Below are 20,056 nucleotides of genomic sequence, written 5' to 3'. Positions count from 1 at the left end.
TATCAGAAAGACCTGAGCTATCTGCTTCTGCCAACTCCTGTTTCCTGTAGAGAGAGCATACTGTGGGTTGAACACAGAGAGTAATTAATATTTACTTGTAATAGGCCAGCTCCTCAGGTGGCAGCAAATGCAGCACCGTCTCTGTTGCAGTCTGACTTCTTCCTAGCGCTTATAGCAACCTGCTGGCTAAGCACACCCAGGCCACGTGAGGAAGAAGCTGAGCAATAATCCTATTTATGCTCTTCCTGCTGCCATTGTTTCCAGTGGTGTGGCCAAATTAAGGGTAGCAAATTTTTGCTAAGTAATCTGAGGGCAAAGGAGCACGGCTCGGATGTCCATGGATTATCAAAGACTGAAAGTGGTTCCTCAATAAAGCGTGTAACAGCTTTAGTTCAGAAATATATAGCTGTGCTTGCCAAGCGCTGTGCTCATCCATATGTTGATACCAAGCTTCTCAAAGCAGCTAGCCTCACAGGCACATCAAAAGCATGGAGAAGGTCCAAGAATCGGTGTATCTGTTCAGATTGAGTTGCATTTGGAAGATCATCACTTTCCTTTGCTGAAAGTAAAAAAATGATGACTTTGTGCTGGCTCCTCAACAGTGAGATAAATTCCTATTAATTTCCAGTATGCAACTGAATCAACTCATTGTACAAATATGGAATACAGGTGATACTCTGGGTTCCTTTTTCCTTCTGTCAGTACTAATGTATCTTCCTAGTTCCTCTGTTGTGTACATATGCCACTGTTTGCTCCTTGGGAAGCAAACATGCAAGCAATTTAAGTAATCCATTGTAGCTGTACTTCCCTGCTGTCCAAAGGTCTTCCTGTAAGGACTGTAAAGATGATAGTCAACTTGCCATACATAACACATATCCAGCCTTTCAAGAGACACAAGATATCCAGATGGTTTAAATGATTAATTTGAGTTGAAATTCCAGATTTCCTCACAATTTAGAGGACGAACTATATTTTTTCTGTCTAGAAAATCTCTGCAGATGCTATCCTGTTATGTACTGGCAATTTGTGCTTGGAAGTACAGAGTTCTATAGGCTGCTTATGGAATTTGTTTCACTGGTTCACTTTTATGCTTTGTAACTGTGAAACAGGACATCTAAATTGATCAGTTCATTATGTTTCAGGACAATAAAAATATAAATAGAACAACTGTTTCAAAAAATCCGTCCAAAGTAATTTTCAATTGTCCTTTACAAAGTGTGTACTTATGTCTTGCAGGAAATTCAGTTGGTCCCATCAGATTTCTATTTGTACTACAATAGCAGCACACATTAAAAATGCTGAAATTGAGGTCTTTGCTTTAGTGTTAAAATTCTTTCACATAGGCTGAGGGCTATCATGTGTTCTCAAGACATAGCTGTTTCTTGTTTGTGTATTGTGTTGAGGTTGGGCCCATCGTAACAGAACCATTTCTGTGAGCTACATTGCAAATATAACTTCTCACCCCTTTGTTCATGGCAATTTACAGAGGATGCTCCAGAGTCTCCCTCCGGCCCCAGTTCTCCAAAAGTTGCTCTGCTTCCACCTGTGCTGAAGAAAGTTCCTTCTGATAAAGAAAAGGATGGTCAGAGCAGCCCCACAGTCAGATCACTTTCTCAAGAAGGTAGGAACATTGGTATGACTTGTTCCAGCGTGCTTGTCTTCTACTAGAATTCAATGTGTCATTGCCCCCTGATTTATTTTTACTTGGAAGGGAAGAGAGTTGTTCATTAGGAGGATAAAAATGCAAGGAAAGTGTATCTGTTTGCCTCTTCCCCATCTCCTCCATCTGTGGGTTGGTGTTTTATATTTTCTTCCTTTGATCAAACCAAGTGAAAGATGAATCCCTTGGTATGAACAAGTGAACAATTAAGGGACTCTTGTGTTGTGTATATTATGTTTTAGTTTGGTCTGAATGGGGATGCTGATCGCTGTTGGTCACACACAATAATGTGAAATGCAGCTCTGTGGTTCAGCACATTTCCAGGGCAGCAGCCATGATTTTGCTCCTTGCAGCCGGCTTGTTGCTCTGCTTGTAATCCTCCTTTCTGTGGGGTCTCTGCATGTGACTGAATTCACCTCCTTCTCGGGCAGTGAGTCTCTGTGTGCCAGGGAAGAGCTTGATGCTTTTTACGCGCAACAGTAGGCTGCAGCCATACCTTTGCAGCTTTTCATGTGTGCACTGGATCTCTACTTTTGCTGATGCATATGCTTGTACCAGTTGGCTCTTAGAAGAGCTAAGGCTTCCTCTGATAGCATAGGATATGTGGAGAAGTACTCACAGAGATACTGCTTCAACGTGGTGTTAGCTGGCACAGATTACAAAGTTTGACTTGTAGGGGTGAGACCTCTTCCTTCCTGGGACTTTCCTCAGGAAAGACTGCGAGTCCTGTTTCCATCCCAAGGTTATTCCCATCACTTAAGCTGTGAGACAAGGGGGTGCCCTTTCACACTCTGCCAGCAGTTTGGAGTGTAGAATGGGGACAGACAAGTCAAGGCAGATAGGTAACACTGGATTGTGAAGACTGAGCAGTTGTGCTGCCCGCAGAGCCCATGGTTACCCTCTAAATGAGAGGAGGGGCAAAGCCATCCCCAAAGCAGGATGGTCCAGAGGTATATTTTGAGAAGCTTCTCCTTTTGTCTCCTAAAACTACCATTACTGTTATGAAATTACTTATTTCACAGTCTGAGTTTTGCTCTGCTTGGAAAATAGTTGCAGTGGTGGCTACCGTTTGGTGACCACATGTAAGCATGTGTGCAGTATCTGACTACAGATCGTGGTTCTCACTTCAGCCACCTGTGTGATGTTGTTGGGCTGCTCTTGTACTGTAGAGGTAGCCCAGCAGAGCTACCACAATCTCGCTGAGTTATATAGAGGTAGCAGGACACGGCACACCCAAGGACCTCTCCTGTGTCTGGAAAGGGCTGAGGGTTCAGATGGTCCATGTTGCCAAAAGCTGCCGCAGTCTGTGGCTCATTGTCCTGAAAAGGCAGCAGGGTGTCTGAAGTGCCTCCTGATGGCTGTGGCATTATGGGGGCTGCAAGGCAGAATAGACCCTACTCCTGCTTTTAGTCCCATGAGAGCCCGTGTTGAGATAGGTGAACTGGGCTACAGCTTAGGGATCAAACTCGCTGCACTGATGCCGTCATGTTGAGAATGGTTGCAGTCAAAGGCTGTTGCCACAACAGACTCTCTCAGGTGCTGTCTGGTAACTGCATATGCTAGAGTCCTTGTTTTCTCACCAGCTTTTCAGTGGACTGCGAGAGAGAACTTGTTACTACCTAACTAGAGAGACACAACCTCATGGAACTTGTTGCGTATATTTTAACATGAGGTTAACCTTGCTGTTTCTACGCTACATGCCGTCTCCATCTCCCCATCATGAGAGGGGACATATTGGAGAGGCAGGGAATATGGGATTGTGTTACAGCAATCTCTAGCACAGCTGAGATTTGACAAGGTTTTGCAGTTTGTGGTTGTCACGTGAGAAAGAGGACAATCGCTTTATTGTTAAAATGTCTTTGCTGTTTACAAATCCTTATAAAGAAGAGATCAGGCACTGTGCTTTCCTCACTCCTTGCTCCCTCAAACCTCCACAGATGACTTTGACAAACACAAGGTTTTCTAGCTGCCACTATGTTGCGCTGTACCATTTTATCAATAATAGTTGGGAATGGCTAAAATTAGGTTTCCAGGTCCTTACGGAGCTGCTATGTTTTGTTCAAGAAAGAGTAAATTCTGTTTCTTTTATTATTTTATTCTTTTTTTTATTTTCCTTTTTCTTTATTACTGTTCTACTTTCTCAGTCATTCCTCTGTCCTTGCTTTCTGCCACCTGTTCATGCTAGCGTGCTTAATTTATTTCTGCAACTGGTAAATCACTGCAAATCTGCCTAAGTTTGTAAGCAACATTATATCTCCTGCAAAAGAAAGCTGCAAATTAGGTGATATTTGATTATAAAATTGCTTTGTGTTAATGAATTTAGCTGTACTTTGTGGGACAATTTCAAAATACACCTCTTTACACAGCGTACCTGTAAGACTGGGCTACAGTTACCAACATATGTAAATATCTGGACTAAATTTAAGCAAGCATCTGGCATGTTGATTACTACTCTTTGGACAATTGATTGAAAGGGCTGCATAAGTGAAATTGTTTATATTACTTTCCATATGTGGGCCTACAGAACAGCTTAGGGATATAAATGAATCCTTTTCCCTGCTAGAACAAACAGGAGATTGTCAAAAAAGAGATACAGCTCATGACTGTGCCAAGCCATCTGGCAGCGTGAGAACCGCTTCGGGGCAGTATTCTACCAGTGCAGAAGAGGAAGCTGCTGTGCCTGGGCAGGGGAAGGCACAGCCAACTTCTGGTTAGAAGTTTTCATTTTCCATCGCGACAGTGCTTGATGACTGGCACTAATAATTGTTAAGAAGTGGTAATAGCAAAGAAGTCACAAAAGGGTGTGGGTTTGTCATTGGATTATGAGAAAGGTAAAAATCTCATGGGATGCTAATTATATTTCTGTTCCCATGGGAACTACCTGGCATGAAAAAATTTTCGGATAAGGAATGTGTGTGCCATTTTTCCTTCGTGGCAACAGCAATGACCGGTGCCATACAGCCCCTCTGCAGAAGAGGGCTCACTACAAATGGTGACTGCTCCATGCAGCGACGGTGGCACGCTGCCCTGTGAGTACGCTGCAGGCAGACTCTGTTGCTTTGTGTGCCTACAGACCTTTCCTTTTTAAGACGCGTACACTGAAGTATTTCAAAATATGTTTCAGCCTGAATATTGTTAGTGCCAGTTTCAGTACATCACTCACAAAACCATTTGAGAACTGGGTAAATCAGATTATTCTGACATAATACTTTGACTTTCAGCTGCATAAACAAACAAAAAAACCCACCAAAAGAACCCAAATCCAGTACTGTGCTGCAGGCTTAAGCTGCGCTTCCTGAAGAGCAGCTTTGCCTTATAGTGAGCTCATTCAGTAGGCTATAAAAATGTTTGGCTGATCTATGCGTTTTTAAAATATAAAAGCTCCTGTTCTCAAATGGTACGTGTTTACATAATTCACTTTGCCTCTTAACTGGTTTGTTTAAACAATCATTCAAAATTACTTTTTTCCTGAAGTATTTTAATGATATATTTGAATATCTTATGCAATTACATTTACTCACAGTTTTTCTATTTATAAGACATCACGTATCTCTTTTGTAACATCCTCAGCCCAAAATGTACAAACTGATTTCCTTTCCATACTGTAGAATCAAGCTTAGCACACCCAAACTTGGAATCTCTCCTCCCTGTCATAATTGAATTACTATATTTTAGTTCATTCTAAGATATCTCTGATTAAGCTTCAAAAGTTGATGTGCTGCTACAGATCTACACAGGTCACCCATGTATGGTTTCATTGGAGCAAGGGTGAGCTCTCGTGGCAGAAGCCTGCTTGCGGTACGCGGACTTAAATGCCTGATGTATTTTGGGGGCAAACTACCTGTCTTGATTTGTCAGGCCGTAAACTACAACAGCTGCTGCAGGATGTTTTCTGGGTTTTGTCTGAAGAGCAAATGGAGGCCAAACAAAGGCCGTGTAATTACTAGGAGGTGCGAGTATCCAGAACAACTAAAAAATGTACAGGCTCCTATTTCTTTGAAAAGCAGTGGTGTTTGGGAAGGTAGAAATGCCCAAATTATTTTTACAGAATTTAGGTATCTTAATCCTCTCCAATTTCGTAAGTAGCTTTAAAAACCTTTCTCAAAATGCTTTTCTCTTCTCTCCCAACTTGCAAAGCTGGGATAAGAATGCAGCGAGCGTATAGCTGCTGCCTCTCACTTCCTTCCGTATTTTGGCTAGCACAAGTAAGGAAACAAGTATTCTGGACTCAGGAGAGCTATTTGGGTAGCAAATGTGCCTTGTGTGCGGAGGCAGGTCTCCATAAGACGCACGCTGGATGCGTCCATTCTGCTTTCATCACAGCAGAGATCCAGGAGTGGACCATGTCTGTGCCAAACAAAAATGGGCCAGAGCTTTCTGTCCCGCGTTTCACAGCCTCTTGGCATGCACCAGTTGTGCTGGTCCCCCGGGATACAGGCAGCATCCCTGCTGAGGCAGCATTGACTCCCTTGGGATTCTGCATTTTCTGCATTCCTGACAAACCCTGACAGCTTGATGCAATTGGAAATGACCCATGGAGGTGCGTCCGTGACAGCCTGCTGCTTGTGTGCCCCTGCTGTGGCTGGAGCTGCACTCCCGTTACAGGGCAGGCTGTCCCTTGCGGCGGTGAAGCTGCAGGTGAGTGATGCACAGGGAAGGAGAGGTGGTGCTTCATGGCCACCGCGGCTGCCGGTGCACAAATGTGAACAGGCAGAAGGATCAGTGTGAACCAAAGCCAGACGTCCTTATCTGAAATGGTGGAGCAAAGAAGGTCTCATAACTGTAGCATTTTAATTTTGTGGGGGTGAAGTAAGGTGATTTGAAACAAAGTCACATTTAAGGGCCACTGTGTCTTTAAAGATTCATTTTAACTGGAAGTATGAGATTTCTAAAGCTATCAGTCCTTGTGTAAGATCACCACCATTGATGTGTGTATAATAACTCTCTTGTTACCATAGCAATTTCAGACCACTGATTAGATCAGAAATCTTAACAAGGTTTTATAACCTTCTTTCCGTTTTATTTCAAAGCTTATAGGTTTTAGGAAAACCCTGGCCTTACTGAGATTTGAGAGTGCTGGGCGAACAAAATGGGTACTGTTTGCTTTTACATGGTGGGAAGTGGATGTCCTCCTGCTTTCTACGCTGCTGAGCACAGCGAGGTGCAGAGCCCATGGTCTCAGCTGGAAGAGATGCAGGTTGCGCTCAGAGCCATGAGTGTCCTCCCTATCAGGGAACAGGGAGGGTGTCAGGATCTGGCAGTCCTGGTGGGGCAGGGAGCAGCAGTCCAGGTAACTTGGATGCCAAGGCGAAGGTCTGTCCTGTTTAAGGCTGCTGAGTCAGAAGGGAGAATACAGATGTGTCCTGCTGGGGAGACAGGCCTGCCTGGGGTGCGTGCCGCTGGTCTGAGGGGTGCCCAGCGAGGATATCCACCTGAGCGGTCAGGAGTGCGTCATCTGAGATGCAGCCCAGCTGGAAGAAAGAATGCTGTTCTGGTTTTGAAGTGGTGCGATGAGAAGAAAGTCTCCAGGCCGTTTCTAACTGTAATGTTTATCCGTGTCACAGTGAAGTACTGAGTTTCATATTTGTTCATAAGTTTGCCTGCTTGCCAACCAACAGTGCAATAAAGTTTGCTCAAACTCTCTCTCTCCTCTCTCACCTTTTTCTGGGTTGAAGAATTAATGGACCTATGCTGCTCCTACTAGTGCAAATTAATTCAGTGGGAGGAGGAGCGGGTCCTGTCTGCATAAATGATTTTTTAAAAATTCTTTTTCTTCCTCTCTCTTTCTACAATCATTGGTAAGACCTGTTTCTGTTTTATACAGCTGCGAAAAGGAGCCCTGGGCAGCAGACCCATGAGTTCCAGGAACTGAAGCAGAGATCCTTAAGTAAAGACGGCCATCAGGGAAGCAAGTCCAGTGACTCTGGAGAAGAAGCAGATAAAGATTTTATTTTTGTTTAGCAATCAGTACAAGTGCTTTGTAGCGCAAGAGCTTTTTATAACAATCAGGGTACAGAAATCAACAGCCCTTCTAGCCAGCTGCTCTTTCACCACAGGTACATTTCCATGCAGAAAACCTGATCTTCCAATCATGATTTACAGTACACTCATTTTGGCATTGATTCAGTCCTTAATTTCTGGTCTGTACAATGCAGACGTTCCTTTCCATGCCTTCACTAAAGCCAGCGATTCTTTCGTGCATTCTACTTGAATTTCTCTGAAGCAGCTACAAAGTGTGCCCTGCATTAGGGCATTTAGAAAGCAAAGCAAATTAACTGGACACTGTCTTACATTAATACACTGTACAGCAGGTAATGTGTTGTACTGCTGAATGTAAATGTGTCAAATCTGCACGTGACTTACCTATAAATATATTCTTGCGGTATGCAATTGCACATTGTAATTATATTAAAAGAGCACACTAATAAAATAATTTGTATAGATTATATATATAAAATGCTTGGGTATGGTTTTTACATTCTCCCATAGGGAGCTTCTTTCTTCCTGTTCTCGTACTGTACATAAAGCTCCGACGCTTACATTTGTGTACTGTCAAAAAGCACAACAGAGAAGGATTTGGATGACGTATAACCATGGTATGCTTCCACAGTCATATATTAATGTATATAGTTGATTGGAATGAGGGCAACTGAAATTTTATTAATATTGGTGTTTTCTAGAGGCCTTCCTCAGTTCTGTCTGCATATTAGCTTCCTTTCAATGTGTAATTCTACGAGAAAAATAGTTTGACATCTGTAAAAACATTTCGGCTTTTGAGGGAGGGGATGCAGATTTCACAGCTACCCACGCGCATTACAGGTTGAAGGGATTTTATTCATATGTATATTTGTAACAATAAAAAAAATGATTTTACAACTGAAATACTAGTCTTTGTTTTTACGGCACTCTTTGGGGTGTGACAGTCTCTGCTCTTTGAGTGATGGTATTGTGGCAGGTAGGCAAAGCGTGCAGTTAAGACAAAACCCATCTAATCTTTTTCTGCTTCTAGTAAAATGTCTGTTCCTGCTGAAAGGGACGCATGCACATCATCTTTGTAAAACTGCTGAAAGAAGATCTCTCTGCTAATCTCCTCCCTTGAGATCTTCAGCAAAGCAGCCTTCATATGAGCCAGAAACACCTGCTATCTAAAGTCTCTGTTTTGGTTCCATAGGACAGAACATACTGGTTTTGGTAGTCTCTCAAGAGCAATTGCCCTGCACTTGCTGTGGCCAAATGACCACACCTGTCGGCCAAATGACCTTCTGTCTGGTCCCTGCGCACGTACCTGCTATTGCCACTTCTCCTATTGCAGTATGAAGGGCTGCTGAGTCAAACCGGTAGCTTTTTATACCAGAACCTTTTATAGAAGCACTTTGTAGAGGTTTAAATCTCAAAAGTAAGGTACGAGGCTGTGGGAGAGAGGTCCTGAAGGCTGGGGGTTCGCACCGAAGTACTACAGGGTATGTGTTGTCTTGAAATTCTGCACTCATCTAAAGTCATTAGGAGACATTCACTCATTTTCACATACATATGTTTGTGCTTTATTAGGCATCAGTGAGGGGAAGAAAAAAAAAAAACAAATGGCAAAGGAAAACTTGAGATGTTTGTGTTCGAAAGGAAAAAAAATCCAGCCATAAATAGCCTACTGCAATTTTCTTTCGCATAGGACACGGAAAAGACAAATCTCTGGGAAGTGTGAGTATACAAGGGTGACCTGATTTGTGGTTGTTGTGATTTTAAGAAAATCAGCAGCGAGGTTTATGGTATTAATAAAAATAAAATAGACTCAAACTGCTGAGAATTTCTCTTATTTGTGCTTGATGTCCTCACCAGTTGTTTGAAATGTCCTACCAGTCCTGCTTTGAGAAATCACGGTAATAGTGTGTGCCCATCACCCTGGTATCAGTAAACCAAAGACAGGGATGTCTGAAATGCCGTAGGGAACGTATGTGTTTAGCTGACAAACAAGAAAAGCTATAATGCTGTAATAGTTATCTGCAGAATTATAAAGATTTCATTAGACAGCAATGCTTTTCCACATTAGTTATGGAAAGCCTTCCCAGTCTTTATTCCAGCCATCAGTGTGTTGTGGGCAGGCTGAGTGGTGGAGAAATGACTTCAGGGGAGTGCTAGTGTGAGCTCTTGGACACCTGGGGCGTGGTTTTGTGTGTGTGTGTGTGGTTTTGGGTGTGGGGAGGAGTGATAATTTCTTTACTATCTTTCTGCCTGGTGAGCCCAGCACTGTATCAGCCTGATTGCAAAGAATTCGCATTGCATCCAGAGCACCCTTGTTGTACCTCTTCTGCATTTAAGAAACAGTTTTATTTTCAGCATCTTGAGCCCATGGAGGCCTTGGGTTAGTGCCAGTGTGTTTTGGGGAAGTAACAACCACTGTGGCCTGGTGCCAAACCAAGCTGATGGGGAGGTTTGGGGGGGTCACAGCTACAGGGGACAGGGGAAGTGCTGCCTTTCCACAAGCTGCAGGCCCTCAGAAGCAGACGCACTGCTGGGGGAACCCTCCCTGTTTCTCTTGTTGCCTTCCTGCTGCCTGAGCTGCCCTGTGGATGCTCTGGGGTCGATCCCCTGTGCTCCTGCCTCTCCGGGGTTGTGTGCTGCCTTGGGAGGGTGAGGGGCAGAGCCCAGAGGCCACGTTCAGGTGCTTTGGTGGGATGCCAATAGTAGAGATCCCTGCATCTCCTGAGGCTGAACGGAGAGATCAGCTAGTGGTACAACTGAAGAAACGTGCTGTTACTTCTTCTTTGAGGGCATCCATAGCATCTTTTGAGTACCACTGATGTTCTCTGTTCCTCCCCATCCTACACTGGGTGCTACCTCAGCACCTCCAGCCATGCTGGTGGCAGTGGGAGCAGAGGTTGGCACGAGACGAGAGGTGACTTGCTCCTGGGCATGCCACCAGCCTTCCTCTTGCAGCTGAGGGCATCTCTGGAATGTCATGCTGCACTGTCGAACCGCTCAGAAAGAGCTCACAGGATCCAGCTGGGTTATGTCTGACGTGATGGTTTGGTCCCTGGACTGTGGCTGGTCTCGGGCAAGAAAGCAGCTGCACGTTGGCATATGTTGTATTTGGACGTGATGGCAAGGTCTTCTGCGTCCTTCCGTGCGTACAAGCACATGTACTACACAACTAAATCGAGAGTGAAGGACCCAGCAACCCTGATCACCCGGTTAGAAATGCTGCCCTGGAAGGGGTCCTAGCACCAGCACCTTGGGTCAGAGCTGCACCTACCTGATCCAGTCTTGGGAAAAAGGGGTGAGAAGCTCTCTTGGAGTGAGCTGCCCTGCCTTTTTCTGCTTCTAAATCTGATTTTCAGGTTTTGCCATTGAAAAATTTCACCTGTGATGTGCGTAACGGGAGAATGTACGTAGCAGGAGCGTCTGCCCAGCTCCAGCATGAAGTTGGACATCTTTACACCCCATCTGCAGGGCTTATTTTCTACTCCCTACTAAAGGAGGTTAAAATCTGGCTGATAGATTTTGAGCGTTTTGAAGTATTCTCTGGTGTGCAGTAACAGCAGCAAATAGCTGCTTCCTAAGATGGGAACAGCAACCGTCTTAAATCCACTCCCTCCACCAGAGCCATCCAGCCGGGCTGAGACTATTTGGGAATGAAGGTGGCCCATTAGTCACAAATCTGTGCGACCCACCACTCTTGCTGCCGCTGCTTATTGATTGTTTAATGCGGAGATGATTTTTCTCTCTTGTTGTATGAAAAAAAGCTCCTGAGAAATATTTTCTAGGAAAATACCAGAAAGCTCTCCTCCCGTTTGAAACGCTGCTTTCTCGTGGCTGTGAGAGCGCCGTGCTGCTTTCCCCACACCCAGGGATGGCAATGCTGGGTGGGCTGTGCCTGAAGCCCACCTCTTGGGATTATCCTCTGCTTGTGCTGAAGCTGGGGGGAGGTCTCAGGTAGTGACACTGTCCTTTGCTTCTGGTGGAGCTGTGGCCCAGGGGATCGCTACCAAATACAGTGCAGGTGAGGACCAGCGGTTATCATTTAATGCCAGGCCTGGGAAGCAGAGCAGTCTTTCCCTGTCCTAAGAAAGTCTGTGAATGAGAAGGATAAAAATTGCTACGTAAACACAGGGCAATGACATTCTCTTTCCTTCAAACGTAGGAGGTGAGAAAACCCAGTTGCCTGGATGATTCCCTCTCAGTGCCGTCAGCCCTTGCCCTCTCCCCTCCCTTTCTTTAGCTCCAGGCAGGCAGCCGGTGAGCCGGTGCGCGGGGCCAGGCTGCCCTGCCCCTGCCCAGCCAAAACCCTCCAGACTCCTTTGGAGGCCCCAGTGGCATTGCTAGCAAGTCTCTCAAAGGTTACAGATGGCTCATGGGATCATTAAAATACCTTCAATCTCTTGCATAAGCGTTAACTTGTGTCCTGCTCAAGAGAGAAAAGAGCTGCCTTGGGTTGGCCTCCACCCTGGATATAAGAGATCCTTGGGAGATCTGCCAGGCACCTTCCCAACTTTCCTCCTCATCCTGTGGTCCCTCAGGCCTCTTCCCAACACGAGCGTCTCGCCAGTGCCACGGCGAGTGACTCTCCACCTGAGCCTCCACCAGAGTTCGACATTTCCAATGCCATCATGACCACAGGCAGCACAGGATCCCGCAGCTGTCGGGGTGACTTCCCTGAGGTTTGGAGTGGGGTTCCACTTCCACAAGCTCGTTTGTGGTTGAGAGAAACCAGCTCTGGCAAACAACTGGAGCTTTCTGAACCTCAGACCATGACTGCATCTCGCTTCAGCCAGCACCGCTGACAGCTGGCAGGCGAATACACTGCACTGGTCATTGCACACATGGAAAACTTTGCCCCTGGTGAAACTGATTTCCCTGGCTCTGAAGGGCAGTTTTCCAGCCTTGAGGATTTGCTGGCAGCATCGAAGCTTCAGTGGATTTGGCTGTGGGGTTCCCACCATCTCGTGCTCCCATCCTGTGCCCCATCCTGATCCCTTGAGACACAGAAATGGGTGGAAAACCATCTGGAGGAACTCGGCCGAAGGCACTGGGCCTGCAGGCTCGTCCTCGTGGGGCTGCCCCTTGTCCCGGCATGTGACCAGGCCGTAACAAGGGTGGAAGGGCCATGCAGAGTCGAAGGCAATGCTTCATCTCAGAGGCAGTGGTTTGTTTTAGTCGTCCACTCTGGCTATTGATTTATTGATTTGTGGCTGTTCTGAGACATGCTGAGAGACTAACGTGCCTGGGCTGTCATGAGCCTCTGAGAAGGGGGGCTAAGAGGTGCCAGCTTCAGCGGAGGCTCCCACGCTGAAACCCAGTGGCACCTGGCTAAGAATGTGGAGCCACGTGTGATGGTGCCATTGGGAGCTCCCCAGCAGGGTTTGGGGGTTCAGGGACCCACAAAGAGGCATCTGAACAAGGTGAGGAACTGCAAAATGAGATCTTGTGGTGAGCTGCAGGGCAGTAAAACAAGTCGAGGGGTGTAAAAGCTGATGGCAAGCCCCTAGAAAGCAGCCTGGGAGGGGCCGTGTCTGAGCGTCCCCAGGGGAGGTGAGATATCCCAGAGGCTCTGGGATCACACATGGTGAGGTGAGAGGAAGCCAGAGCTGGTGGCAAGAGGCACGCCTGGCCCTGGCCGGCTGGTGCAGAGCAAGGGCAGAGCTCCTGCCCCTTGTGTGAGGCCTAGAGGAAGAGAAAAGAGGGAAGGGATCAGCTTCTCTGTCTCTGCCAGCTTAAATGCAAATCACATAAAACCAACTCTTCCTTTGTGTTTGGGACAGAGCTGTCACTTCTCCATCAGCACACAGCGAGGGACAGGCTGGTCCTGGGGACAAGAGGCACTTGCCCGGGCAGGAACAGGGGCCACCATCCTTGCCCTGCCCTGGGCAGCCTGTGGCAACCCCTGTGCCTTGCTGTGCCTGGGGCTGCCAGCTCACCTGCACCTCAGGGCATCTCACCCATGGTTACTCTTGCTGCATCAGCAAGACCCCGTGTGGGCAGGGAGTGCAAATTCCCCCGTGCCAAGCAGTGCAGAGAAATTGCTGCAAGATGAGCATCAGTGCTAAGAAGCCAAACAGTGAGACCCTGTATTTTCAAAAAGTGAAAGAAAACAAAGTGTGAGTCTCTGTGCAGCAGATGAAGGGGAAAATGCATTCTTTAGAGATGGCTTTGCAAGCGCTGTGCGCAAAAAACTTAACTCCTTATGCTATATCCCAAAGCAAACTGAAGAAGAGGCTTCTGCTGCTATGAGAAGAGTCTCTTCCCGACGTGAAAGCCACTCTGCCTTCAACACCCCTACATCAGCTGCCCTGGGGTTTTGTTAGATGCAGGTTTTAAGCGCCCACGTTTGAGAAGCCTGTGTGGGAAAGCAGAGATGCTGCCACAGTCCCTCCCAGCCCCATGGCAAGGTGCTCACTCTGATACCGCTGTGCTGATCCTGCTTCGGAGATTTGCAATGAGCTCTGCCAGCTGACACCAGCCCCAACCCTTCAAAGCCTGGTTTTTCTTCTGCTTTTCCAGTAAGTTGAACTGAGGAGAAGAAAAGCTGCATGGGAGAACGAGCAGTTTAATTAGATTGATACCAACCAGAGAAGGCAGGAGAGGGGCTGCCAGCTTGGCAAATCCAATTTGGTTTAACTGAATGGAGGAGTGGAGTTAACTCTGTAATCTCTGCTCAGCATCACTCTTGGGGTGCCTCCTCCCCTTCCCCTTTGCTTCGGTGGGTAAGACCCAGCAGCGGGCAGAGAAAAGCCCTGTGAAGGCTGTACAGCCCCCACTTTATTGGGACAACAGTAAATTCTAGCAGGAGGATGAAATAATGAAAGTCATTAACTGCAACTGAGCCTGCAGCCCATGGGTAGCATCGAGCAGCCTGTAGCTGGGGGAAATGTCAGCTTTTGCTTTGGGAAACCTCTTCTTAGATCCTAAACCAGGTTTAGGCTGGATATTAGGAAAAATTTCTTTACTGAAAATGGTCAGGCACTGGAACAGGCTGCCCAGGGAAGTGGTGGAGTCACCATCCCTGGAGGTGTTCATGTAGACGTGCCACTTTGGGACATGGTTTAGTAGGCGTGGTGGTGTTAGGTTGATGGCTGGGCTTGATGGTCTTGGAGGTCTCTTCCAACCTTAAGATTCTATGAGTCTATGATCTGGTGATCTGAGTCCTAACCCCTCCTTTCCAGCAGTATCCCGGTGGGAAGACGTTGACTGCTCCCCTGTAACACTGATAGGATCCCCATTGCATGTCCAAAACAGAAGACGACAGAGGACTGATGCCTCTCAGTTTAGGGGGCTGCATGGGGAAGGCTGGAAAAACCTGGCCTTGGTGGGACTCTGTGGATTGGAACATCTGTGAGATGGCTGTCCTCGCGTCACATCACGTCTGTCGGTACCGCGACCTGAAATGGCAATGTATCCCCTTGCACCTCCACGCACACCCAGCACCAGCCGAGCCAGAAAGGATGGAGCCAGCATCCAGCCCAGCACAGGGATACGGGATTTACTGGGAGGGAGGGAGTCGGGGGGAGGGAGGAAGGCAGCTGCCTTGGAAGGTGGGAGTTGGGGTCTGCCGCTAATAAGCAGCTTGCACCCATCTGAGGGTGGGGTTGGAATAAAGAAAAGTCTATTTCTTTTCTGCAGCAGACAGCTTTATCTCTGATTTGATTTCCACGCAAATGGTAGGACTGACTATGTTATTTCGACTTTGTTTCCCTTTCAGTTTGTCTTTCATCTGCTCCTCCAGTTTTTTCCTTTTCTGGGATGCTCACAGACCCCTTGCTGGGCTGTCCCCACCCTCCACAGCCCAGCTGCGCACAGCTGCTCAGCCGGCACCCTCACCTCCTGTCGCGCTGATGCAAATCAGATGCTGGGGGAACGGGTCCTGCCGAGGATCCTGGCTTGGATCTCCAGCAGGACCCATGCAGGACCTAAAGTACCTGCAAAACACACACTCAGTGCCAGAGAAAATGCTGATGGGTGCCAGCAGTGGGTTCCTCAGTGTTGCCAATCAGTGCAAAGCTGAGGGTAGCAGAAGCCATTTGATGAGGAAAATTATTTCAGTTCCTAAATCCGTGTCTGCATCTATTGGGAATTATCGTCTGAAAAGGTGAGGGACAAAGTCATGTCACAAATCCTGATGCCGATTACTTTTTGTTCCCACTTCTGCTCATGGAAACCCAAATGTGTGACATCAATATTTTGAATATGGCCAAAGAACGCGGCACTTTTCGACTGCCCCTCTGTGTCCAAATCAGCAATCTCCACTTTTATGCATGTCTTCCCAGTTACACTTGCTTGATTAATTCTTTCTGCAAAGCCAGCCCAGCCTGGTGTTCCACCACGTGCTCCTTGCTCTGCTCCTTACTTTGGAAAAAAATTGCAATTTCTAAAAATTTATTGGCAGCTTCAGCTAAATAACACAGTGTTGCTGGCATCCCCAAGCTGCAGGGCTCCCCAGCCCACAGCGGGGTTGCGTAGTGGCCGTGCAAATGCTTCCAGCGTGACGGCACCTACTGAAGCACCTTCGTGCAAGACTTAGCCAAATGCTACCGAAGTCAGGGTGAATCCGGGGTATTTTGTCCTTTTTGCAGATGAGAATGTCTCTGTGGGACTCCTCAAGGCAGGATTTTGGGAAGGGCAAGGGGTGCTGTGGAAGAGAAGTGGCGGTCGGGGAAGCTGTAGAAGCCAGGTCGGAGGCTCCCTGAACGGAAGAGCGAGGGCTGGTACCCACCAGCATGCAACTGCCTGAGCCAGAGGGAGGGAAGAGTTACCAGGGATAAGGTTTTAATTTCCACTTCCTAGTGAGTCTTACTTATCTATATTCCAAATTTTTGGTTGCATTTTTCAGGAGCCTTTCCTCTAGACAACAAGTTTTCTAGAAAAAATAGCTATTTATATACTTTTTCAAAGCTATTTTATGCACCCAGATTCACATAAGAAAAAAAAATGAAGAGCGACATTTTTTATTCTTTGATGTGTAATTGCCCTAATCCGAAAATAAACCAATAAAAGAAACATCTGAACTAATGATCTGCCATCACAAACCCTTAATGGAAAAAATCATCCTGTCAAGTATTATTACATTAAAGCCATTTCTGAACTTAAGAAAAAAATAATGAGACAGTGGTGTGGTTTTCAAAATATGTACTGTTAAAGATCTACAATGCTATGAAGCAAAAGAACGCAATTACCATTTTTTTTTTTCATTTTCAGCTTTTCAAAACATGGATTTGAGATCTACCTCCAACCTTACTGCACAGTGCAAAGCTGGAGCCTAAGCAAAAGTCCTTAATCAAAAGCATTCCCTACTTTTTAAAATTAAAAGGATGCCTACCTTTCTCATTTATTCGTTTGAGGAAATAAGCCAAGGCAGAGCGGTTGCTGAGTTTGGTACGTGAGCTGCACACCCAGCAGCTCTCTTCAGTTTGTTGCTTTAATACCAACTGCTGTAGCTCCACAGTTCAACACGCTCCTCAAATTTACGAAACCTGCAGAAAGCCCTGCCAAAGCAGTAAAACCTGCTTTGAGCTGATTTTATTTTAATTCATGCTTTACTGAGTCACCTAAAGCAACTGGAGAAGCTGAACTCCATTTTAGCCACGCGGTGGGGCGGCCAGATCCTCACTGCAGGCTAAGGTTTCTCTCAGCTTACCTGGTTCCTGTCACTTCAAGCGAAATTTCTGCAATTCTACCCATAAGAACCCTAAATCCATCTTGTGTGATACAGGGAGGGGCAGAGCTGTGTGTCTATGGGGTGGCCCCTATATCTATGGAGGGTTTTGGGAAAGAGCTGATGTCACCCCCAACCCCGTGCACAGGTAACGCTGAGTTTGTGTGAGGTGTATTAGCACAGCTGACTAAAGGACTGGAGGGCCCGTTAAGCCTCAGGATCATTTTTTATTTTCAACCTGGACCTGCTTTCTCTGAGGTTGTGGGAGATGCTGAATAAATACTGGCAGTTTAAATAAGGTGATACTTCTTGCCTGTTCTTCCTCCTGTGAGGGCATGGGGTAGAACCAGCTGCAACAGGATCTTCTCAGTGCCCTGAGTTTTACATCAGCTCCCACAAAACTTTGTTGTCATGGCCCCTGTTGAATGGCAGGGTGCTTCCTCTCACAAGCGTTTCAGAACCTGGGAAGTAATTCCTCTTAAGGTAATTATGGTAAGAACACTTTTAGTAAGAAACTAGTTGTCATGATCATAGAATCTTGAAGGTTGGAAAAGACCTCCAAGATAACCAAGTCCAACTGTCAACCCAACACCACCATGACTTAAAAGCCATGTCCTAGAGTGCCATGTCTACACGTTCTTTGAACACGTCCAGGGATGGTGACTCCAACACTTCCCTGGGCAGCCTGTTCCATCATACTACCAAGGACCCTTGTTGGTATCAGCCATGGTGATGCTTTCCAAAGGTAGGTTACACACCTCACTAGGAACTGATGGGCAGCTCTTTGCTAAAAACCTGATTCAGAATGCTCCCTCTCTGGGGCAGATGAACTCCGGGTCCCAGGAAGAAAGACAGGGCCAAAAAGTGGCTTTCCTGCCCCATCACGCCATGGAGCAACATGAGGTGAACTCACCCTGCGCAGGAGCTCAGGCAACTCCCATGGGGTACATGAGGCCACTGCAGAGAAGATGCTGCTGGAGGGGTGCTACAGGGTGAGGGGCATCACCCTGGGGCCAGAAATGTTTTTTGGCTAACTGAGGCAAGGACGGGTCAATGAGAAACCTGTGGAGCGGCTGGTCTGGCCAGCAAGGGCTTTGTGCAGGTACTCCCCAAAAACGTAAACTTTCCCGTGTGTCCTTACCTGTTGGGCATACACTCCTCTCCCATGCTGTGGTCCCCCAGCTCAGCACACTCATTAAACCTGAGCTTGTTTTTAGCCTTGCCATCGCATCAGCATCCTGTCAATCGTTTTTCTGGAGTGTGAAGGTGACACTGGGCTGCCGGCCAGGGAACCCCTGTACGGAGCCGCTTGCATGCTGCTGCCCAAACGTGTCAGCTCAACAGTGTCTCCTTTTCCTTGGCACACTGGAAAAGCTGGACATGGCCGTTGGGATCTCTCTGAAAGAATTTAGTTTGCAGACCTGATATTCTCTGAGTAAAATGCAAATTTTGTTTTCCAGAGTAGTGTTGTTTTTATTTTTTTCTCAGATCAAATGGGAGCTTGCTCAGAGCAAACACTAAATCCTTTTTAGAAATCTTTTCTGCTCTGCCTCTGAGAGCCTCTCTAAAGCAATCAGTATTTGCATAAAATTAAAATATATGTGTTGAATCAAAATCAACCTGGAAAAAAATATCTGTAAGGGATCACAAATGAGATAATAAAGTTGCTAGAAATTCTTCCAGGAGTGCACACCAAGACACAGAGCTCAGTCCAAGGTACCTGAAATCCCTGGAGATGAATACACAGGTGATACCCAGATCACACGTAGCCCCAGGCAGGACCATCATGACTGTGAATGTCAGCCTTTCTCCATCAGCACCCAGACCTCTGACCCCGAAGTCTCTTCATTTGATTCACATTACAGGAGGAAGAGAGTATGGATTTGCATTCATCTTCACTCTGTGGCTCTTCGTTCCCGTGAGGGAAACCCTCCTGATGGCTGGGAGGGATGAGAATCACAGAATCATAGAATTGTTTGGGTTGGAAGGGACCTTCAAAGACCATCTAGTCCAACCCCCTTGCAAGGAGAGGGACATCTCCAACCAGATCAGATTGCTCAGAGCCCTGTCCAGCCTGACCTTGAATGTTTCCAGGGATCAGCCATCCACCACCTCTCTGGGCAACCTGTTCCAGTGTTCCACCACCCTCGTCGTAAAAAACTTTTTCCTTATGTCCAGCCTGAATCTACCTCCTTCTATGTTAAAACCATTACCCCTCATTTTATTACAACAGGCCCTGATGAAGAGTTTTTCCCCATCTTTCTTGTAGGCCCCCTTTAGGTACTGGAAGGCCACTATAAGGTCTCCCCAGAGCCTCCTCTTCTCCAGGCTGAACAGCCCCAACTCTCTCAGCCTGTCCTCATAGGAGAGGTGAGAGATCTCTGCCTGCTGCTCCTTCGCTTCCATGAACCAAGGAGGAGGGTTACAAGTTTTAGCAAACTTTTTTTCTTTTTTTTTCCCCTAAACACCACTTCTTCTCCAAAGCCTCACTTTCCCTCAAACCCTGTTGCCTTCCTTTGGGGAGTTTTGAAACTTTGAAGGTTGGGCTGCAAGTGGCACAGGACTCTTTGGAAGTGGTGGCTGCTGGGGGGGGGGATGGGTGTTTCTCCAGCCCACCTGGGAAGCCCGAGGTCCGACCTGCCAAAACCCGTGCCCAAGCACGCCCTGATTTAGACGCGGGCCCTGCTCCCTGGCCGCCTCCGTAGGTGGGTGGGACGGGCACATGCGTGGCGGGGGGTGGGGATTTGGCTTTACCC

At 46.8% G+C, this 20,056-nt stretch overlaps 1 protein-coding gene across 5 annotated transcripts in view; it reads left to right on the top strand.

The window, feature by feature from the left end:
• The window catches only part of CARMIL1 (capping protein regulator and myosin 1 linker 1), a 194,852-nt gene extending 186,310 nt beyond the window's left edge, over positions 1 to 8,542 (top strand). For 3 of the 5 annotated variants that reach the window (XM_086740524.1, XM_086740523.1, XM_086740525.1), the window contains 3 exons: positions 1,487 to 1,621; positions 4,224 to 4,370; positions 7,485 to 8,542. In XM_086740524.1, coding sequence (XP_086596650.1) covers positions 1,487 to 1,621; positions 4,224 to 4,370; positions 7,485 to 7,621 — 419 coding nt within the window. In that variant the 3' untranslated portion in view covers positions 7,622 to 8,542. The remainder of the gene's footprint in view (positions 1 to 1,486; positions 1,622 to 4,223; positions 4,371 to 7,484) is intronic. The other 2 variants (XM_086740527.1, XM_086740528.1) reach the window with 1 other exon arrangement.
• The last annotated feature ends 11,514 nt before the right edge of the window (positions 8,543 to 20,056 follow it).

This window comes from Chlamydotis macqueenii, chromosome 2 (genome assembly GCF_036417535.1).
Source record: "Chlamydotis macqueenii isolate bChlMac1 chromosome 2, bChlMac1.mat, whole genome shotgun sequence".
Taxonomy (NCBI): domain Eukaryota; kingdom Metazoa; phylum Chordata; class Aves; order Otidiformes; family Otididae; genus Chlamydotis; species Chlamydotis macqueenii.
Note: the sequence above shows the minus strand (reverse complement) of the source record. Positions and strands in the feature narration are given on the sequence as shown.